Source organism: Leptidea sinapis, chromosome 6, assembly GCF_905404315.1.
Source record: "Leptidea sinapis chromosome 6, ilLepSina1.1, whole genome shotgun sequence".
In the NCBI taxonomy this organism is placed as follows: domain Eukaryota; kingdom Metazoa; phylum Arthropoda; class Insecta; order Lepidoptera; family Pieridae; genus Leptidea; species Leptidea sinapis.
The window spans coordinates 6,135,017-6,158,209 of NC_066270.1; the positions used below are offsets into that span (position 1 = coordinate 6,135,017).

The 23,193-nt window shown below is 35.0% G+C and overlaps 1 protein-coding gene and 1 non-coding gene across 11 annotated transcripts in view; one reads left to right on the plus strand and one right to left on the minus strand.

Moving 5' to 3' along the window:
* Positions 1-23,193, minus strand: part of LOC126964789 (AMP deaminase 2) — a 62,224-nt gene that overhangs the window by 33,961 nt on the left and 5,070 nt on the right. The window contains exons 1-2 of one of the 10 annotated variants that reach the window (XM_050808045.1): positions 16,767-16,907; positions 3,325-3,506 (exon numbers count right to left, since the gene is read on the minus strand). The exons of 3 other annotated variants lie outside the window; for them this stretch is intronic. In XM_050808045.1, coding sequence (XP_050664002.1) covers positions 3,325-3,397 — 73 coding nt within the window. In that variant the 5' untranslated portion in view covers positions 3,398-3,506; positions 16,767-16,907. Of the gene's footprint in view, positions 1-1,042; positions 1,152-3,324; positions 3,507-16,458; positions 16,577-16,645; positions 16,908-23,193 lie in introns of those variants that run through there. 6 more of the 10 variants (XM_050808047.1, XM_050808048.1, XM_050808044.1 and 3 more) reach the window with 6 other exon arrangements.
* Trnay-gua (transfer RNA tyrosine (anticodon GUA)) lies at positions 2,738-2,830 on the plus strand. Its single transcript has 2 exons — positions 2,738-2,774; positions 2,795-2,830. It is a non-coding gene; the product is annotated as a tRNA-Tyr (tRNA).

Below are 23,193 nucleotides of genomic sequence, written 5' to 3' on the forward strand. Positions count from 1 at the left end.
GTCTAATTCCATACAATATTCAGTTGCCTAAAATTCAAATTTTGATCCGATAAAATAATTGATTTACAGTGAACCTAGTACATCGTACAATAAAAGTAACGTAGAAACAGTGACCATAAAATCGATCGATATTAATTTTGTTACACCGCAAGGCGAGTCCGGTAACTACACTGGAATTTATAAGCATATTGACGTCTAATGGTGATTAACATCCGCACGTAGATTAAAAAATATGTCAGATAATAAAATAATACTAACTTATTTTTTTTAAGTTTATCGAAGGAGGTACTTGTTTTTAAAAAAAGCTCACTTTAACCAAATATATCAAAAATACTGACTACCTGTCGACTGTCTAACTGTCGAAAGTCTTAATATTATTTTTAAAAGAAGACTAATCATAAACATGTAATTGAATATACATAATATTATTAGGGATCTATAAATGTTAATAAATTTATCTTCAATATTACGTTGCTATTTAATCAAATTTTTAAAATATTTGTTCACTATTCCACGCAAAACTATGTGATATTGTATAAGAAATTACATCATTTTTGTTAAACATATTGAACTTTATGAGAGGTTATCTATCTCCAATATTCCTCTTATCGCGTAAACTATAGTCGAGTTGAATATCATGTAAACAACTTATTATTAAAATATATTATTACGAATTGCTAAATATATATAACATTGTACACTGAAAATGTGAAATTATTATACATACATATATAAATTATTTATGTAAGTGTATGACCTATTTATTAGATAGGGTACAATAACTATACTTTTTATTTATGAAGGAATATTCAAAATTGACTAAAATAATGATTATAAATGAAATTTTTATTTGAAATACCTATATAATGTAAATTTATTTATTTACTCTGTATAACCTAATTTTTTTTAAAATCTCCTGCTTGTACCATATTAACCAAAAGTAAGTCCGACTAAGATATAAAACAGAGTCACAAATTTCAATTATGTCGTAATATTATTTTATTCACGATGCATAAATTATTAACAAATGCAATACACCAACACAAACAGCTGTTGTAAGTGAAACTCAAGTTGTTGTGAAATGCACGCGATTAGCATCAGGCAAGCCACGCGCAGTTTTCACTCTTAGCGCGGGTGACACGAATGACGAACGCGGCGGTACTGTCAACTGTGCCGCCTGCCGTCTCCGTTCTGACAGCTCACAGTAGTGCCCTCAGCTTTGTAGCCGGTAGCGACTAGCGACTAGCGAGTAGCGACTAGCGACTAGCGAGTAGCGACTGCCACAGCTCATAAAATACAGTTACACGGCAATACTGACATGGCGCTATTGTGCACGAGGTTGTTAACCAAACAGATTATTCATTGCATATTATTAATAACGTAAATTTATTCAAATAACATTAATACATAATTTTCTTACATAATATAAAAATTACTTAAATCAGGTACAAAGTGAGTTTACAGCCCTTTCCATATTAGAAATAGTAAGTATTTTTTATATAAAGATATTTAGAATTTCTTATTGTTAGTGAAATTAGATAGCCTAAGTAGGGAATCGGGGAGCCATAATACATCCATTTCCACTCAACAGCTTAGGGAGGAGGGGATGGCTGATAAACAGCGCTGCATGGAAGTCTTCTCTTTTTGGCGATTGCTTCATCGCTTAATTATATATTTAATTTTTGTAATGTTCTGTATGACAGGTAGAGAATTTATTTATTTCTTTAAATTGCATTATTAAGGCTGCCAGGATTGGTCATCATCTGCTGTGTCATAATTTTTAAACCTCAATTTCACCTATTATTTGCAACCCCAGACACTAAATACTAAAACAAGTTTGAAAAGTGATGGTGGGCTTACTTAATAAAAAAAAAACACAATTATCTCTCAATCTTGCAAATAGGGTATCTTACAATTCCAGATCTGGTAAAACCAGCATTTTTACTATATTTGATAATATTTAGCATGCAAAAATCATTGTTAAGTAGGTATTAAATATTGTAATCTGCAAAGTTAAAGTTTCACATAAATACCCGTGCCAACCCTATTAAAATGACAAACTAACTGCATGCCACCTAACACTGTGACAATTTCGACAACTATCATAATCATAACTTGTATAATATCGCGTGCTTACGTGACAGACTGCCGACTGCGCCAGTCGCGCCCTTATTACACCACCCAGAGTCAACAATGGACGCTTTAATTGACTTATGTATCATTCTTTCCTATCGTATCATTTTATATGGAACTTTACTGATAACACTGTGACGTCATCTTTTGTTTTCACAAGAGAATCTTAACTAGCTTTGTGCTTGAATGATATTGATTTGATTTCATAGGTTAGTTATGCAGCCTAGTATTAACGGATACTGTTAAGAACTTATTAATATGAATAAGTACAATCCCTTTTTAGAAGAAAAATACAAACGAAACCGTTTTACTTTGTGAAAAACATTTGGAAATATTTGTTACCTTGTTGGTCCTGCAAAAATTTATATCATAAATTTGTAATTTATATTTCGTTATTTAAACAAACTGTTAAACAAAATTACCTGGTGTAAAACATAACTTACATATTCATAAAAGGTTTCGCTATATTAATAAATTCAAAGCGAAGTGCAAACAAGTTGTTTCAACTTTCTAACAGTATCGTCACCCTACTACGTCATAAATTATTATTAGCTACAATAACACAATGAACAATCTTGTTTGTAATTTCGTCTCTACGCATATACCTTCGATAGCTCAGTTGGTAGAGCGGTGGACTGTAGAGGATATAACAATAATTGTCATCCATAGGTCGCTGGTTCAAATCCGGCTCGAAGGAAAGTGGATTTTTTTTTTTGGAAAATAATTGTTTATAAATTATTTCATATGGCCACAACATTAAAATGCATTCCATTTTAACTACTGTCTATTTCTTTAACCTTTATGAATATAATAGTTTAATTATGATTATAAAATTTAAATAGTATGTAGCTTTAATTTTTAAAACACTGTTTTACTATTCCACCTCTCTGGTGTATTGTATGTAGACTATTGAGGGCCTACAAATTGCACCCTCGCCAACTTTCTGCCCTTCTGAACAATGTACGTACTTTTGTTTTTAAGAATTAAGCTGGCAGACCTTTCTTTTCGCAAAATTTCATGAAGGTCAATGAGAAGTATAAATTATAGATTTTAATTTTTCGTCGTGCCCCGTATGTCGTAAATGCCCCTTCTTTTAATTGGGTCGATGAAATTTTCAGGATAATCTACGTGGCTATAAATATTTTTTATGTTGATTGTAAAACCTTACATCAAATAAACAAACTTACTTACCTTCGTCATCGAAGAAAGAATCGGTGATGATTCTTGGTGATTTAGAGCCATCTTGAATTCCTCTAGAAGACATGTTGACTCGGGTACCAGGGTACTATAAGTACAAGAAAGGGTAAAAGGACATTCAGTTTACCCTCCACTCTTCACTTCACTTCACATAATCACTTAGTTAATCTTGTAACCTACAGGTATATATTGACAGCCGAAGCGAAAGTGTTATAAATACATGTTATCAAGGCGAGAATATAGTATTTTGAAAATTCTCCGCGCCTCTAGGCCCCACGGGCCAAGTATCTCGACACCAAACGGCACAAAGATGTATGACTCACTGAGACCAACATACTTACGACGCTTGCCGTCTTCGGCAGTCGAAGCAGCAGCCCCAGCACCAACTGACGTAGCTTGGACATGAGAAGGAGCCAGAGTGTCGACGCAAGTCGCGTCCTACACCAGCACCCTTCCCTGTGCCCAAGCCACCAGCGGCATACCATCAGGACACTTGCCATCGCGGCCGGTAATACCATTTAGCTCTACAACAGCTGGTATATTAAGAGCGGCAAATGCCCTGCGGATAACTTCATTAATACTGGCGTGACGACTGATACGACTTTCGGATTTTAGGCAGGATAACCCGTGACGCCCAAGAAAATCCACCTGAACACCACATCTACTTTGATGTGGTTCACTCAGTTTTATACCTAAGAAACTTATACTGGAAACCTAAGCGCTGGCAGCTATCTCGGTCAACGGATCAGCCTAGCTAACCCACGCGGAAATGCTGCCAGTATTCTTGGTACGCTTCCACGTAATGATAGTTTTAATTTTATGTAGTCATAGTATTGTAAATTTAGTTATAATATTTGTTTTGTTCGAATAAATGTCAGTTAAGGAGTTTTATTGTTATCATAATTTAAATATCGTATGTACCTACATAGATTGTTTTTCCAAGCGAAAACTTCTTAGAGCGTATTGAGCTATTTCTGGAGTGAAAAACTTTCAAGATCGCGTCATCAACATGCTAACAATATTAATGTATGTCTGTAATTACATAAATCACTTTCGGTTGAGCAGTAATGTTCAAGGTATGTACTATCTACTCCTCTTAATAGAGCTACTGGAGCACCAAAAGCTGGCATAATATAAGTTAAATAAATAAGTGCTATTTTATTAAAATTTTTCATCGATACCCAAAATAACTGTAGATCTTTTTTTACATTTCATAAATCTTCATTCATTTTTGAGATGTATTTGCAAAAACCAAACCCCCTTTTTTAGTATTTTTTTAATAACTTCTGCAATTTTTTAGTGCGGAACATCTTTTTTTTCTAAATTTTCTAACCTCACTCATATTTTTCCGAGACTGCTGAAAAAAGTCGAAAAAAACTTGCTGAATCGCACTTCTTGATACGACTGTATCAGCCTTGAAAGCGGATATTCTGCCAGTATTCTTACGCTACTCTGTAGTTTCCACTAAAAGCTAAGAAGTAGTATGTATTCTTAATTTTCCAATATACAAATTTACCATTCCTGTTGGGGATCGCTGATAGTTTAGTAATAAACATCATAATAGAATATTATATGATTTTGTTGGAGTCCAAATTGGACCACATTGTAAAATAAATGCCCCACCGTAGTCTCCAGCCTATATTAATCAGAAATAAAATTACTACAGTTATTTGATTTTATTACATAAAGTTTTCAGTTCACAGTTGTCTTCACCGACTGCCCATTGTATACAAGAGCCTGGTGTTTCAAAAGCAATATATGTACTATGTACCTAATGTATATGTTCGTCTGCTTGTTGCGATTAATATCCGAAACAAAAAAGAATAGTAGAAGAATATCTTGTGCCCTTTCTCCTCTCTCACATTCGCCATTTGTTTCTGCAGTAGTCGCTAACTGACATCAAAAACAATTCTAAAGGAAACAACTTTGAGAAAATTACTGTCCATTTTTATATCTAACTCTTTCTATATCTTCTGTATTAGGAAATATATCAAAGTTCCATCTCAATGATTTTTTTTTTGTGAAAATAAGGGTCGAGAGGAGCAGGACGTGCAGCTAATGGTAATTGATACGCCCTACCCATTACAATGCAGTGCCGCCCAGGATTCTTGAAAAACCCAAACATTCTGAGCGGCACTATAATTGCGCTCGTCACCTTGAGACATAAGATGTTAAGTCTAATTTGCCCAGTAATTTTACTAGCTACGGCGCCCTTCAGACCGAAACACAGTAATGTTTACACATTACGCTTCACGGAAGAAATAGAAAACCCAAATGGTTGACAATAACAAAGAAAAAATTGTCACGATTATTTTCGCATGATTCCAATAATAATTTTTTATCATATTTATAATAAATATTCATTTTTTTTTATAATTAAAGGAAAAAACGTGACAAACTGTCGTTTGAGACCTTTTTGTGACAGTTAATATCACAGCTAGAGAATTCCGTTAACGTTACACACTTTTACATAGGTAAATAAGCCCGGTTATACACCATTGTGGTCTGCTTGTACCGGAAGTTGGGTAGCAATAGGTACCAGTCTTGTACACAATAACTTAATCAATTGAAGTTCATTCTCCTTGTGTTTTCATTTTAGTATAATATATCCGGACGACCGAGATTTTCTCGGATTTTTAAGAATGTACAAAACTTGAACAAAAAAAAACTAATAGGACATCTGGATTCGAACCGGGGTCTTCTGCTTTCCGGATCACATAATGTCCCATCTGAGCTATTATAGTCTAGTTTTTTGTGGCGAGATTTACCTTTGTATTGTAATATTATTGTAGCTGTTTCTCAATAAAACACGGATAAAACTAAATTTTTTTAGATTGAAACCTAGCTATATCGATTTATCCTCCCCGAAATCCCCTGTATACTAAATTTTATGAAAACAGTTGTAGCCGTTTCCGAGATTCAGATTATATACAAGAATTGCTCATTTAAATATATAAGACTTAATATAAACATGCTTTGAACTCGAAGAATGAAAAAGGCCCAAAATAACATCACGGTTTGTGAGTCACGTCATTGGCTACTAACATCTATGCTATACAATTTATACTTATACTTAGATGGAGAGCCGTTTTTTCCTTCGGTTATTTTGCGAAAACTACTGAGCCGATCGGAATAATACTTATACCATAAGATGCAGTGTTTATTGTGTTAATACTTATCTGGAACGTATATTTTTTGGGACATAAAAATACCTACTTATATATTCGCTAAACAAATTAGTCAATGACATTTTGTTACATATGACAATTCATGCCATGAGCGGGCGCGGAGTACATAATCTTTATGGTAAAACAACACTGTAAAACAACGTTTGCCGAGACAGCGATAGTGTAATGATATGCAATTATTACCAATTTTTGATGATGAATTTGAAGGATCGCTTCAGAATTCAGGAAAATATCAGAAAGGACGCAAATGATAAACTACCAAGTTAATTCAATCAATTATTTAAACAGATTTTTTATATATTTCCTCACTGAGTCACCTCATATTAACTAGTTGTTTTTTTTTTCAAAGTCAAAGTCAAATAAACTTTATTCTAGTAGGCTTAAACTGAGCGCTGTTGAATCGTCACTATTAATTCTTATTTCTTTAAAATTACTGAATGTACCATACGTTCGGAAATAGTCGAGCCCGTGAGAAAAACATACAAGAAACTCAACGGCCGCTCTTTTCAATCATTTAGAGTATTTTACAAAGGCTGTAATATACATAACAAATTAGTTTGTAAAGTGCTGCATCCAATATATGAATCGTGCTTAAAGAATATCAAATATTTCATAAAAACTACTAAAAAATAAAATGTATGAAAACAAAATTAAATTTGTGTTAATTTATTCCAGAAGTGAGGTTTATCACTTTAAAAAACTAACAAATTGTTTAGATTTGAAAGAGCGACATGTTAAGTCAATTTCCTAATATGCAAATATTGGGGTTGAGCAGATTATCAACTGTAAAGTAGACCTTGTAGATGAAGCCACAACCTGAGAATTAAACAAGACGTACAAGATTTATGAAAGGTACGTCAATCGAACGGTTGGCTCAGTGGAAGAGCTCTCGCACGGAACGACTTAAAACTTTTAAACTGCACTTTTTGCACGACTGTTGATGTCGTTCTGTTACAAATTGTTCAGATCAACAAATAATGAATGCTGGGTATCATTGGACCTACAGAACGCCTGCGCCACAGTCAGTTCTTTCTTTTTACGAAAATAACGAACGAGACGACGTTCAGCTGATGGTATTTGATACGCCCTACCTATTACAATGCTGTGCCGCTCAGGATTCTTGAAAAACCCAAAAATTCTGAGCGGCACTACAATAATTTGTGCTCATTGAGACATAACATGTTAAGTCTTATTTACCCGGTCATTTCTCTAGCTACGGCGCCATTTAGACCAAAACACAGTATGTTTACACATTACTGATTCACGGTAGAAATAAGCGCCGTTGTGGTACCCATAATCTATCCGGCATCCTGTGAATATTTTCTTAGTTAGTACTTACCCAATCTAAGAGTAGTTTGTTGTTTGTTATAATGTGACGTCATCAATTAAAATGACCGCCGAAACATTAAAATTGATTAAGAAAAATATCACAGTTGTGGCGCGGTTGTCACTTGTTGCCCTGTCCACGTGGCGTTATATCTAGCTATGTGATTTATTTATCAGCGCTGAGTGCCAACTGCCGGACTATGCACAGAACTCATCTATTGATTACGCAATTAATAACTCGATAGACGTCTCATTCGAGTATCGGGTGAATACACTGACCTCTACTATATACCACTGGACTGGCGGCTGTCAAAATGCTTTTGTGTCTGTTTGATTTGATATTCGCCATTTTGGCGCTGTTGGGCATGTAGCGAGAGTCTGCGGTACTAATACTAGTGATGACAACCTTAGCAAACATCAATAGATGGTGGGAAACTATTTACAAAAAAAATGTATACTTTATTACGTTGATTCTTGAAGTTTAAATAATACGGAAAACGAACGAAATTAATTCAAAATACAAAAATACTTCAGAGTATCGTACGTTCCTTCGCAGCCATTTGTATTATACGTCAAAATTTGTTCTCTGGACGCTCGCGAGTGGCGCTTCAAATAGGCACAAAAAATTTGCTGTCAAACACATGAACAGCCTGTCCAGTTGTACTTATACAGGTCTGTGGATGAATACAAGAGTGGCGTGCTTTCAAAATACATAAATATATTTTTATAGATAAGAAGGACAAACGAGCGTAGGTTCGGTTCACCTTTAAGTGATCACCGCCGTAAGAGTGGCACGTCTTCACAATCAACGCCGAAAAGGTAGTTCTTAGAATTTTTGTCTGTGCGTTTGTGTAATCTCATCTCAGAAACGGCTAAGTTGATTTGGGTGCGGTTTTTTTCTGATTTATTACGGCAAGTTCCAATAACTTTAAGTGTTTATTTAGTTCCATTGTAAATGAAATCCGGTTAAGTGGTCAGAATGCCATTGTTCATTGATTGTAAAGTAAACTTAACGTTCGCAGGCCGTCCGATATACGCGTAGAATACCGTGGGAATTATACCATACCATGGAATGATATCAGAAGTGACAGTTGGAGGCTGTTATATAATACCTAATCAATGGGGAAAATAAAAATGAAGGCTTTGTATTTGCAAAATTAAGAAAAAGTATAATATAGGTAGGTACTAGATTTCCCTATAACTCCGCTCTTAGATTTTGTCTTTATAATAAGAGAGATAGCAATTGGATTTGAGTGAGAAAGAATGATATGCAACGCCATTTCTATTACAATTGAAGTAGAATCGCTGTTGAGATTACCCTCCATATACATACAATCTACAATATTACTATCTATATATATATAAAAATGAACTGCTGTTCGTTAGTCTCGCGAACGGTTGGACCGATTTTGCAAATTTTGGTCTTGAATTATTTATGGAAGTCCAGAGAAGGTTTAAAAGGTGTATAAATATGAAAATTCTCGGAAAAAGAAACAAAAATTTTGTTTTTCCTTTCATGTGTTCCTGTCGTTCAGAAATCAAATTGAAAGAATAGTTTAAAATGAACAACTAATTAGAATCTTTATATCTTTCTAACTTTCTCAAGAGGTAAAAAATAAACCTAATTTTAGTTAACTATAGTAGGTAGATTAACTACAGTTGTTAACTATCTATCAGATTATTTTTAAGTTTATTGATAATTCATAAGTTTTGTCACAAATTAAATTTCAACCAATATCTAAGCACTAACCATCTTCCATGTCGATCGATATCTTAAATTGGAAAGTACATACAACTTAAAATTTTCACCCATCTACGATCAACACCTATTTTTGTATCGCGATTTTTATATTATTCGGTTCCATCCACAAATCCGCTATACTATTGAATGATAGCAATCGAATACAATAATTTTAGTACGATAAATTTTATGTGCGATATATTTGGTAGGTCTAAGAACCAGTCGTCATCTATTTTTTATACCCCAAATATTTTTTTTATTATCTTAATTGGCAATACTACGTTTGCTGGGTCAGCTAGTCTTATATAATTTATACGTCTGTATAGTGTCTCTTGCTGTTAGACAACCGTTAAAAATAGGCCAGGTTTAATAGTTTAGTGTGCGTGACACGATACATCTTACACCCGCAATTTGTACTTTGTGGTAGTGTCCGTGCATTGTTCAAAATAGAGGTTAATTCAATATTTTTCGATGTTTCCATAGCTGTGATAGTCTATCTAGCCGTATAAATGATCAAAGATTAGTACAACATACCGGTGACTTTGTTACAGGCACATAAAACATTCCATCCTTGATCTCGCGGTTAACGTGCGAAAATGCAACGTGATGTATTGTGTTAAGACTCAAATCATGTTGTTACAGTTACGATGTTTTATATCAGGTGCTTTAGTTCCTAGTTCCGTCACTCAGACAGACAGACCAGCTGCAAATCCGCCGTTACCCGCTATCGCAGCTCTCATTATAACAGTAGAAATGGTACTACATACAAAATATAAATAAAATAAAAATTCTCATGTCCCGGTGTTCGTTACCAAACTAATAATAATAATATTTTATTTCATTTTCTTTTACACTCACTGCGAATAACTTAAATTACTAAATGTACAATATTTATTACATAATACCAATTATTTACATCTTCTTATCGCTAATTGTAACAATACATTGAACATTGAAAAACGGTTTTGCAGTGATATTAAAAGAGGTTGACCTCTGACCCCGAAACTAGTTAAAACTGTATCTTCTGGGTCAGTGATTCCTCGACAAATGACAATGACAACGAAATAAAATTAAAAAATAAAAATTAAATGTGAATGTATGTGTGTGTGTGTGTGTGTGTATGTGTGTGTGTGTATGTAATTCTTTTTTACCTCAAAATTGCTTAGTGTGTAGATAAAAGTCTTCTCATGAATCTTATTGTAAAGCTTAGAGGATAGAGCATCATATTGACGTTTTGCGAAGGCCGTTTTACATTTTATTATGGGACATATTTGGGTGCGGCGTCGTTCAAGAACAGTCACGTTGAGGGGTAGGGTCGCATGTTTTCTTAATACACTCCGAAGAATATATAGTTGCCGGACCGTTAAAACTTGGCATTCTGAGTAAAGGAGAAAACTCCTCCGAAACGACGGAAATTAAATTTTGTGCGCATATCGGGTAGGTCTTAGAATCGGCCAACATCTATTTATTATACCCCTAAATGATAAGGGTACCCCTTAATGTATTTATTTTATTTTCTTGATATTTTCTCCCTTCTACGATCTACAACTTTTTGTGTATCGCGAGTTTTATATTACTCTGTTCCATCCACAAATCCGCATAGGGTTGCAAGATAGCAATCGAATACAATAATTGTAGTACGATATATTTGGTAGGTCTGAGAATCGGACGCCATCTATTTTTTATACCCCAAAAATATTAAGTATTGATTTTTTTTATTACTTTAATTGGCAATACAACGTTTCCTGGGTCAGCTAGTAATAATATAATATGGCGCTCGTACGTAAACTCCCAGCGTGCGCGGTTGCCAAACGCCTACGACTTTACACACATAGCAATACTTGGAGTCAAAGACCTATAAATTACATTCAGGAAATGTTTCTGTCAGCGCACCTGAGCTGAGATTTGGAGATAAGTGGAGCATGTTTACAGGCGCTGTATTCATTTCCTGAGATAAAATATTTTGCATATAGATTTTCTTCGAATTCTTTCCTTCATCGCTTTGATTGCCTTTTTAGTACGTATACTACGTGGACGGACTAATATGTTCTGTCACAAACAAATATTTCATTGTTTAACGTATATTCAAGTGGATGAAGAGTTTAAAAAATTAGATTTGGTTCCATACTTACTACGTCTAATGCAATCAGAGCGATTTGATTATCTTTATCACCCACTCCATTTTAATATCATAATAATATTATTAAATTCAAATTGGCGTGAAAATGAGCCATCATTTTAGTTTCAATGCGTGGGTCAGTGCATCTTTTATTTTTGTTCTTTGTCTAATTAGAACTTTTCTTATCTTTTGAATTTTTCTTATTTCCAATATGCTTCTTTCTATTGCACTCTGTGTCGTTCTAATTTTTTCGTTTACTTTATTCGTGAAAGTCCATGTTTGACATCCATATAGAAGACAAGGTAATAAGCATGTGTCAACTACAGTTTGCTTCAGCTTTAGATTAGAAAGAAAGAAAGAAAAAATGTTTATTGACGTCATTATACATTCTGATTATGATCATAATAGTTAATTACGATCTAATGACGCCATTGGGCCACCAACTCAGCATAGTTGTGGTTTCGAAAGAATTCACAACGCTGGTCTTCCGTGGAAACCCAGAGAGCGCTTCTACACACGAAGGTGTGATTAAAATCTCCCTTTAGAATTTCTTTCAAAGACCAAAATTTTTTCCAGGTTAGATTCCTTCTTCTTTCGACTTCTTCTTCTTCGTTGGAATTTTTTTCAAATGATATTTGTTCCCCAGATAAATATATTTTTCACGTATTCAATTTCATTGTCGCTAGTGGTAATGGTTATTTGTAAAGTGTTGGTCATCACTTTGGTTTTATTGAAATTCATTTTTAATCCAATTTTTTAACTTTCTTTGTCTAGTGAATTGATCATATTTTCTAGGTCTTTTGGAGTTTCTGCTAGTACTACGATGTCATCAGCGAACATTAGATGACTCAAGAAACAGCCATTAACTATTATGGCGGCGACGTGGGGCGGGTCGTTCCCTTCCCTAAAATATGGTCGAGGGAGGCGATGGCTGGTCCATGCGTCATGCTCGTGAACGGGTGCTACTCGTGGGGGCTGGATGATCTTGTTACCGGGAGGTCTGCTTGATGTGTTTTTTTTATTATTATTATTTCCTTTAAAGTTAAAGTTATTATATATTTTATTTTATGAAATGCTCACATAATGCCTCTATTTATTTACGGTATGTGTGGATTGATGCATCTACTATACTCAATAACTCTTGTGTTTATAAGTATTAATTTACTTTTTTTTTTCTTTTTTTGACTTACTCATGTAAGCCTTTCAGTTTTTGACTTTTGAGTATTTTTGTTGCGTCACTTTGCATATATTGTAATTGAAATGATTTGTAAAACAACTAAAATGTAAATCTTGACTTAAAAGAGTGGCAATGAGTTTCTTGCTACTTCTTCTCATTAGCTCAACCCTTTACGAAGTAGCGGTAAATTCAATAAGAAACAATATTTATATATTTTTGTTGACATTCATAAGTGTCATTTTTGTGACCTACATGAATAAAGTGTTTTTGAATTTTGAATTTTTTGAATTTATGCCTTTCTTTACCTAATCAATTTGTCGAAATACAAAGTAAAGGGTCTTTTAAATGTCAAAGTCAAATTGTAATAAATTTATTCAATCATGCTTTAACTAGGTGCTTTAAAATTGTAATTAAAATATTTAAGTAATTTGAATTACTGAATGTACTATGTTCGGAAAAAGTAGAGCTCGTGGAAGAACACACAAGGAATTGAACGGCCACTCTTTTAGATCAAATAGAGTAATTTTTACAACGGCTGTAATATACAAAACAAATTAGTTTGTAAGGTGCTGCATCCAAGATATTATGAATCGTATTCAAAGTTACATAGGGAATAGAACTAATAAGAAACTCTCAGCCCATTTTATTTAAATCATTAAATTGTTTTATAATCTCATTAGAGAGCCCGTGATTTGAAACATGTGGTCGAAATTAACATAATACTATATTGTATAATTTTTATATGTTTATAAATTAATTTCAACCTTAAATGTCTGCAAGATCTGCAATGATTTGCACCCAACACGTGCACATAATGAATCACAATATTTTGTTTACCGCAGCAATGACGACACAACAAAGAGTTTTAATTGCGCAGTGAGTTCACAAATTCCTCTGGTAACTCGTTTCGGCACACGTTGGGCCATTTATATTTATAAACAGCGTTATAAATAACGTGCGCATTTATAAATGATTCGCAGAATAAACCTTTTTGGAGAGCTCTTTTAACTGTTCTTACTTCGCCGGGATCGTATTTGATATATTACAAAATAATGACACGTAAACATAAAAGTCTACTTATAATATTGTTGTTAGTTAATATAAAATAATTATTTTATAGTGCTTTTATTCTATTTAAATTTTTGCAAGTACCTACATTGAGCAATTCTTGTAGGTCTAAATATATATACTATATACATTCTGAATCTCGGAAACGGCTCCAACGATTTTCATGAAATTTAGTATATAGGGGATGTCGGGGACGATAAATCGAACTAGCTAGGTTTCAGTTTTAAAAAATGTAGTTTTATCTGCGTTTAATGAGAAACAGCTACAATAATATTAAAATACAAAGGTAAATTTCGCCACTAACCAAGTACATATACATGACTATAGTAGCTCAGATGGGAAATTGGGTGATCCATGCAAATTTTGTACATTCTTAAAAATCCTTTGTCCGGATATTATTAATTACTAGCTGACCCGGCAAACGTTGTTTTGCCATATAAAGTATAATTCAAGCGATAGTTTTATAAGTAATAAAATATTGCCTATATTATAGCCTGTACATCATTTTGTTCTATTGTCAATAGTTTCTGCAGCGCACGCAAAAATAGGTTTTCGATTTTACACCTTGTGTTACAAAATGGCAATTTTATTACGGATCCCTAATTTTGAAAAAAAAACATAGCCTATAGCCTTCCTCGATAAATGGACTACCCAATACTGAAAGAATCATTCAAATCGGACCAGTAGTACCAGAGATTAGCTCGTTCAAACAAACAAACACTGCAGCTTTATAATATTAGTATAGATTACTAACCCTCTTTTTATTTTAAATAAATGACAACGTAAAAATAGCATATTACGCACCTAGGCAAAAAAGTAGGTCATTCTCACCTGCGGAATATTGACGCGGGTGGCAATGTCCTACTTATCTCACGTGGTGCGTATACTATTTATTTTCCCACCTGGATGAAAAGCTCGCTTTTAGCCCCTGGTATGAAGGAAAAGGGCCTTTTGCCAGTAGTGAATCGGCCACTTTTGTCCGTCGTACCAGGGACTAAAAGACAGCTTTTTCATCGAGGTGGGAAAAAAAAACCTTTTAGTAGGTAACCATATTAACTTCGCTTCTGACTATGTACTTCTATGATTGTGTTTGACATTTTATGTACTTATAACGTTTATACTTTATTCTGTGTTTATACAATTATCATACTCAAAATTGTTATATTTGACTACATTTTGACAATCTTAATTGGACGTAATTCCCGAAAAACGTTCCAAACCACGATCATGTCGAAATTAAGTTACACAAAACTGGTCACGTGATTCATATTAACGGACTGACAAAAAATGGCAGCCCTACTGTCACTCTTTAAATGACATCATGACATAGTAGCATAACCCACATGTATGTAATACACTAATATTTATTAAACTTTAAACCCGAAGTCCTGAAATTGTGATGTTTCTGGCTTGGAACGTTTTTCAGGAACTACGTCCAATTGCAATTCCAACTCTAGGTACCTAATTCATTGCAGGTGAGTTTTGACCACTAGAAATATCCACTTTTAGTTTTATGCCTCGCCTGTATAATATAATTAACTCCATAACTTCTTATGTCTGTATGGTCTAAACAAGTACAAATGTAAATCAATTGCACACGAATGGCAGTTTCTCCAAGACTACTGTCACACAGAGGGACTTCTGGAGGTCTTGGATGGATAGCTCGCCTATGAACCAAGAACACCCTCTGGCACGCATGCTTGCATCCACACCCTCGCACAAAAAAAAATCTCCCACACGCTCTACACACACACTCAACCTCTCTTCCTCTAACGTATACACACATACCTTTATTCTTTACTAGCTTTTACCCGCGACTTCGTCCGCGTGGAATACTTACTTTAGGCAGCATTTTTAAGTTTTTTTAAGATACTTTTCGAATAATACACCGTTCATTTTTTTTTTTTTGTTGCTGGCGGCGCTCTTCTATGATAAATCGGGTATCAAAAATCGAACAAATGTTTATAAATTTAAGTTTAAAAAAAATGTTTCATGGTTTTATCTCCGAAAATGAAGAATTCCCATGCAGACTTTCATCCTGTATTTCAACCCGTTCATGCTCTTTTTTATGAAAAAATGGTAGCTTCGGTCAAGTCTATTTTTGTACCAAAATATATAATAAAAATATACTTAAAAAAGCGACAAATGGCCATTGACTCTATAACAATGACTAGAATCAGGTAAGTAAGTAATTTTTTACCCATTATAATATGCCCGTAAACTTATTATTTATGAGAGTTATAAGTAATCACCAGATTTGCAACACCAGACGAATCACAGGTGCGGTGCCAACCTTTTAGGTAAGTATCGTCCTGTGCTGGAAACACCGCGGAAGGAAGCTAATTTATGGCCCATGGACTTGCATTCCGTGCAATTTAAATTAAAAAATAAGGTAATTTATCTAACAGATCTGAAAACGTTTGAACGTAGTGATTAAATTCTCTTTGCTACATTCGGTTAGTGACACAAACACCGTGATGCTATTTTAGTGCGACATGTTAGCGCTTACCTACGGGTAAATACGAAAGTTTCTATGTGTTGTCCAATATAGTTTCAGGAGTAAATGTCAAAATCTCGATAGAAACAAACTCTTACGTAATCCAAAATAAATATTTACATATTGTCATCTGTAAGCTGTTATCAATATAATATCTCGCTTCAAGGATCGAAGCAGGCAACTGATATGATAAACTGACCTTGTATAAATTGAAAACTGTATGCAGTATTAATACGTTCAAATTTAGCACTTTGCTGAAACTACGTTGGACCTCAACTCCACGTCGGCTGTCAATTTACAATAAGCGCGGGAAAAGTTACCGGAATTCACTTTTTTAACTTTCCTATGGCTTAGCACTGAACTGATTTACCGATACACAATAACGTTACTAGTTTCATGTTTGGTTGCAGACTGACGAGCGCCGCTGGCACGGATACAAATAAACGACATGCTTTTGTGTTTAGTACAATCAACCAAGTCACGAGTAACATCAATCCATCAAGAGTGAAATTAATTTCGCGATGACAATACCAGATGGCGCTGTCAACTATCTTACATCAACAATATATAAATAATATAATCTAATATTGGAGAATTTTAACTCTCACGGTTAAGTTCACTGATGTTCGAGTATTAACTCGATACCTGGGTACCTCTAATAGCTGAGAATAATTCAAAGTATAAATTAAAGTCTTTCTTTTTATACATAGCACTTAGATTTGAATATTAATAGGTACGTAGCGTCAAACCAGGAAATGGCTTTCATGAAAATCTTAAACTGAATTGTGGGACCTACTACCTACTCCAATAGTATATTTTTTTCTCAACTTCTTTAGAGAGCAGACTTTGAGTTGTAGAGTCGAGGTAAAGAAGTACAGGTTATTTTTTTTTTTTCAATTTTCAAATTTAATTCTCTTTTTTAGTACCTACATCAGCTAGGCTACAGCATACGAAAATGAGATTCCTGCGTAGGCATTAAACAAACATTCCATTTAAGTTGGAATAGATAAGGTAATCAGATGTTCAGTGGAAGTAGCGCAGATAACAGTTGATAAAACGCATGTAATGAAACAATATAAGAACATAGTAACGCAACTGTAAATGTCCAGAATCTAAGGCTCTGAGATCTATAAAGCGTACATAGGACTTTGCATTGACAAATACCAATTTTTTTTTATGGAATAGAAGGACAAACGAGTGTACGGGTCACCTGGTGTTAAGTGATTACCGCCGCCCACATTCTATTGCAACACAAGAGGAATCACAGGAGCGTTAGCAGCAAGCCTTTAAGGAGGGTGTACGCGGTAAAAAGGCGGGTTTAAAGGTACCCATGTCGCATCGTCCCGGAAACACCGCACAAGGAAGCTCATTCATGAAGAAAGCTGCTTGAAAACCGCACTGTGGAGGACATCCAGATGGTGGGGATGATATCCTGTGGGATAACTTGTGGCGTGTCGTGCGAAAGTAGAATACAGTGACAGGAATAATGAAGTAAAACAGCTCTTTGGAACACAACCCATGATAAAAGCGGCAGAAGACACATTCTTTCACACTTCGATTACGACTTTATAGTTAATTACCTAACATCTAAAATTATGCTGAGCTTCAACTAGGACAGCCCAATGCAAAAGCCAAATTCGCGTTTTATTTCACACAACTAAGTTGTGAGTAAATTCTAAACAAAGTCTAAGATCACTCTACAGATTTGTCTAACTATTGATTTCGTTCTGCGCTGGTCGCTCTGGGATAAGGCGAAATGTCTCATGAGCCCCTTATTTCAATCTATATTATTATTATATTACTTATTTCAATCACGCAAGTAGTACTCACTTGTTATTATTATTATTATTTTTTGCTAATTTAGTGATCTTCAATATTACAAACTTGTTAAATTAGGTCAGGTCACGAGATTTTATGTAATTTTTGTTTTGTTGTTATTACTTTTTTATTGTGATATTATTATTTTAGTTTGGTAACCCTTCATATTTGTATAACCTTTAAGTAGTTTGACAATCCGCTAGACCACCTGGGGTTCTCCGGAAGACCAGCGCTGATCATATCACCACTTGGAATGACCAGTATTATGCTGAGGGGAACTCCAATTCTGCATGTTCATATAAATTAATAAATGAGTCTACTTGTATACTTTGAGATAAATTTCTTTCTTTGTTTCTATTTTCCTTCAGTAATAGGTGTGGTTGTTGTACTGTCCCGGCTCCCGAACGAACACTAAACATACAGTTTTAATACATTAATAATTTTTACCTTTCGAAGAGGTAAACAATGCACTAAAATACCCATAAAACAAATAAGCCCATTATGAGTTCCTTTAAATATTTAAGCACCCATCTAAAAAAAGTTCGGGCTCTCGGGCTTTTTAACAGTTTTTATTGGTTTCCTCCCATAAACATTTACTTTGTGGGTATTGAATGAAACTAAGCCGTCACACTCGGCTATATAAGACACCACAGAATAGGTAAAATACTGTTCTGTCTAAGGCACGGTCAGGTAAAGTCGGCTCTAGTCGATTGACTCTTGGTGCTCGTATTAGCACTCTCGCCTTTGATAAATGAATCACCACATAAAATGAAGTTTTCATTTGTCATGTGGTGTTAAGGCTGAGGGACCGAGCCGATAGCCTAGAGGAATCGAGCGGAGCTATGTTACCCCTCTCGCACAAGATCGCCATTGTTTTAAATAAGAATTAGAAGCATTTTTTATTTATTACAAACTTAATACAAATTTCTTTAATTAAATGGATATATTAGATTAAATGGATATATTGGTTCCTCCAGTCACTCCTGTGGTCATATATTAATGTGGGACTACGTTCTATTCGCGCACATTCTAGCGCTCTACAAAGTGCAGGTCCGGCCACATAATATGGAGTATTGCTGTCATCTCTGGTCTGGCGCACCCCAGTATCAGCTCGAAAAATTTAACCGCGTGCAGCGCAGAGCTGCTTGAATTCTCGGAGACCCAGTTCTCTGTGAACGGTTCGATCACCTGGCGTTCTGTAGAGACGTCACGCGTCGCTTCATTGTGTCTTCTATCGCATTTATCGCACGGGGACTGTTCCGAAGAGCTGTTTCCCCTGATTCCTGCCGCCGAATTCCACCTTTGCACGACACGATACAAAATAGGATATCATACCCACCATCTGGATGTGTGGCGTTCCTCCACAGTGTCTTTTTCAAGGAACTTTCTTCCACATACTACAAAGCTATAAAATGAGCTTCCTTGTGCGGTGTTTCCGGGACGATACGACATGGGTGCCTTAAAAAAGAGCGCGTACTATAGAACGTCATTGTGTGTAAGATAAAGTCTTACATTTGTCACTACATAATTCACAGAGAACTACATGACAGGGAGAAGTAATTTTAAACTTGGGAGTTACATTGCGCTTATTAATGATACAGAATTGGTTTTCTAATAAGCCATCCAGAATTTCGCTTCCACTTTTCATATCCATCATCAGTAGCTACACCAGTTTTCATGGGGTTTAAAATGTTGTCACAGATATTATGTTTGAGCGTAATATTAATACCAATTATGTGTATAAGACCTTACCGCAGCTAACAAAAAGAGCTGATGACCTTTTTGCATTCTAAATTAAGAAACTAAGCTATTATAATTTTTATTCAAAATCTTACGTGAGATTGAAGAAAAGTGGGGCCGATTGAAATCGCAACAGACACGACATCGCCGACAGGGTGGGGGACCTTAGAAAAAACACCTCGTGTAATTTCAGATGCCCCGTAAGATGTAGTTTCATGGTATCGTCTAGACGCTCCAGAATACAAATAATATATAAGTATTCTAGTCACACTTTGAACTTTGAAGAGTTTTTGTTTATTCATATATTTTTCATCTATCGTCTATAAGTCAGGAATTGATGTAAATTTTTTATTTCACCATTATCTTTATTCGAATACCAAAGAGAATTTTTAATTTAACAATACACTTAATTGTTTAAAAAAACTAAAAAAACATGCTATGCATATGTTGACAACTTTTCTTTCGAAAATTTTGAATTTGAAAATGAATAATGATCCACAAGAATCCACAACAAAATAGGGACTACCATTGACGCGGTATTTTCCAGATATTCAGAAGATATCAAGTCTTAAACTTATGTTTCTTATTTCAGTTACCATAAACCTATAGTTTCAATGATAAATATTCCTGAATAACCAACATATATTGTAAGATAATAAAAATATTTTGAACAATATTAACTTCTCATTTATTTAATAAAAGAAAAAAAAATTGTATTTTTATCGTTCAAAAAGTGTAACTTGAATTAATATGAAAGAAAAAAAATACTGCATAAATAAAATAAATAAATAATTATAATTGTATAAGTTGATAAAAATGCTATGCTTTACCGCGGCAGTCCCCGAGTGCCACACGTCTTTTTTTTATTCTTTTTTTAATTACTATTTATTGTATTTTGGTTTGAGCTGGTGGTCTTGTTACAAATGCTGATAAAAATTACATAATTGTTATTGCGCAGGTACCTACATCCTGCATTCTCTCCGCATTGGAGAGAACTAGAGGTTTGGTGATGAATATCATGTTAATAAAATGACTTGTAAATGGGTGGGTACGTCATATTATTAAATACATTATACAACAATATTGAGCTCATTTTCATGAATTCTGAAGTTTATTTGAATCCAGACTAATATTATAATAGTTTGTTTGACTCCAGACATCGATATTTTCTCCACCTAAATAATATCAAATCAGGACCTAAGTACAGTATGACTATATCTAGTAATTAAGTTTTGCGGCATTACTAAGGAATATGAAAATATATTATAGATAAAACGTGATAAAATGTTATCAGAAACCATTTGGTGTTAGGAAATACTTATAATATACAATGGTGAAGATAAGGACGTTGCTAACGCCCATATCTAGCAATAAGTTACGTAGATAGATACATAGACTACATACATACATACATATAATCACGGCTCTTACCCGTATGGGTAGGCAGAGACCACTTCTTTCCATTTGCTACGATCCTTACATACTTGTTTCGCTTCGTCCACTTTCATTATTCCTTTCATATGTGCTCTTCGGTTTAGGGTACTCTTGACCTGGCCTTTTTTCAAGACGTCCCTGATTTGATCTCGAAACGTCCACCTAGGTCTACCCCTTCCAACACTTTCATTCACATATGGCCTTATACACTTTCTTCGTCAATCGTTCTTCATTCATTCTCTCGACATGTCCAAACCATCTCAGCATACCTTTTTCAATTTTTGTCACAACCTCTTCTTTCAGACCACAACGTTTCCTTATGTCACTATTTCTTATCCTGTCACTCAGTTTAACTCCTATCATACTTCTCAACGCTCTCATCTCAACTGCATTTATTCTGCTTTCATGTTTCTTCTGCCATACCCAACTTTCACTTCCGTACATGAGTGTTGGAACCAACAACCCCTTATGCACAGCCAAACGAGCCTTATTAGACACCTTCTGCCTGTTATAAAGGAGTGCAAAGCTCCATTCACAATATTTCCTGCATTCACTCTTCTTCCAATATCACTCTCATAATTTAGAACCCAGACACACAAACTTATACACCTGTTCAATTTTTTCATCTCCAATCACGATATTGCAGTCTGTCACTACCTCATCTCTTTCAAACACCATCACTTTCGTCTTTTTTACATTCATGTTCATTCCCTTTCTACCAAAAGCTCCATTCGTAGCACATACATAGATTACTCAATAGAATTTCAAAATATTATCCGCAAAATAAAAATTTGCAGCCCAGTTGGTCCGCCCACACTGAAGCTGAATTAATTATATTGATACTTTAGACCTTAATCCAGAACTCTTTATAATATTAATAATATATTAGGTTTTATATTATAAATACAATATGAATTTCACTCATTGCCTATAAGGCGGAACAATGTTCGCCGCGTCGGCTAGTATGCAATAAATGTAAGTTAGCGCATTTGCAAACGATATACAAAAAAAGAACTAATTCGGTGCATTTATGTTGTCAAAAAGAATGTTAATTTTGAGCAAATTTGAACGTACTGTACAATTGGATTTTTTTTTATGGAATAGGAGGACAAACGAGCGTACGGGTCACCTGTTGTTAAGTGATCAACGCCGCCCACAATCTCTTGCAACACCAGAGGAATAACAGGAGCGCTGCTGGCCTTTAAGGAAGGTGTACGCTCTTTTTTTGAAGGTACCCATGTCGTATCGTCCCGGAAACACCGCACAAGGAAGATCATTCCACAGCTTTGTAGTACGTGGAAGATAGCTCCCTGAAAACCGCACAATGGAGGACCGCCGGTCACATACAGAGTGGAATTCGGCGGCAGGAATCAGGTTAAACAGCTCTTCGGAACACTCCCCGTGATAAATGCGGTAGAAGACACACAATGACGCGACGTCTCTACGCAACGCCAAGTGGTCCAGCCGTTCACAGAGCACTGGGTCCCCGACAATTCGAGCTGCTCTGCGTTGCACGCGGTCAAATGGATCGCGCTGATACTGGGGTGCGCCAGACTAGAGATGACAGCAATTCTCCATGTGTGGCCGGACCTGCATTTTGTAGAACGCTAGTATGTGGGCCGGCTTGAAGTATTGCCGTGCTCTATTAATGACGCCCAGTTTCTTTGAAGCCAATTTGGCTTTGCCCTCCAGATGGCCACGGAATTGGCAATCGCTCGAGATTTCGGGACCCAGTATTCCGATACTAGGCGAGGC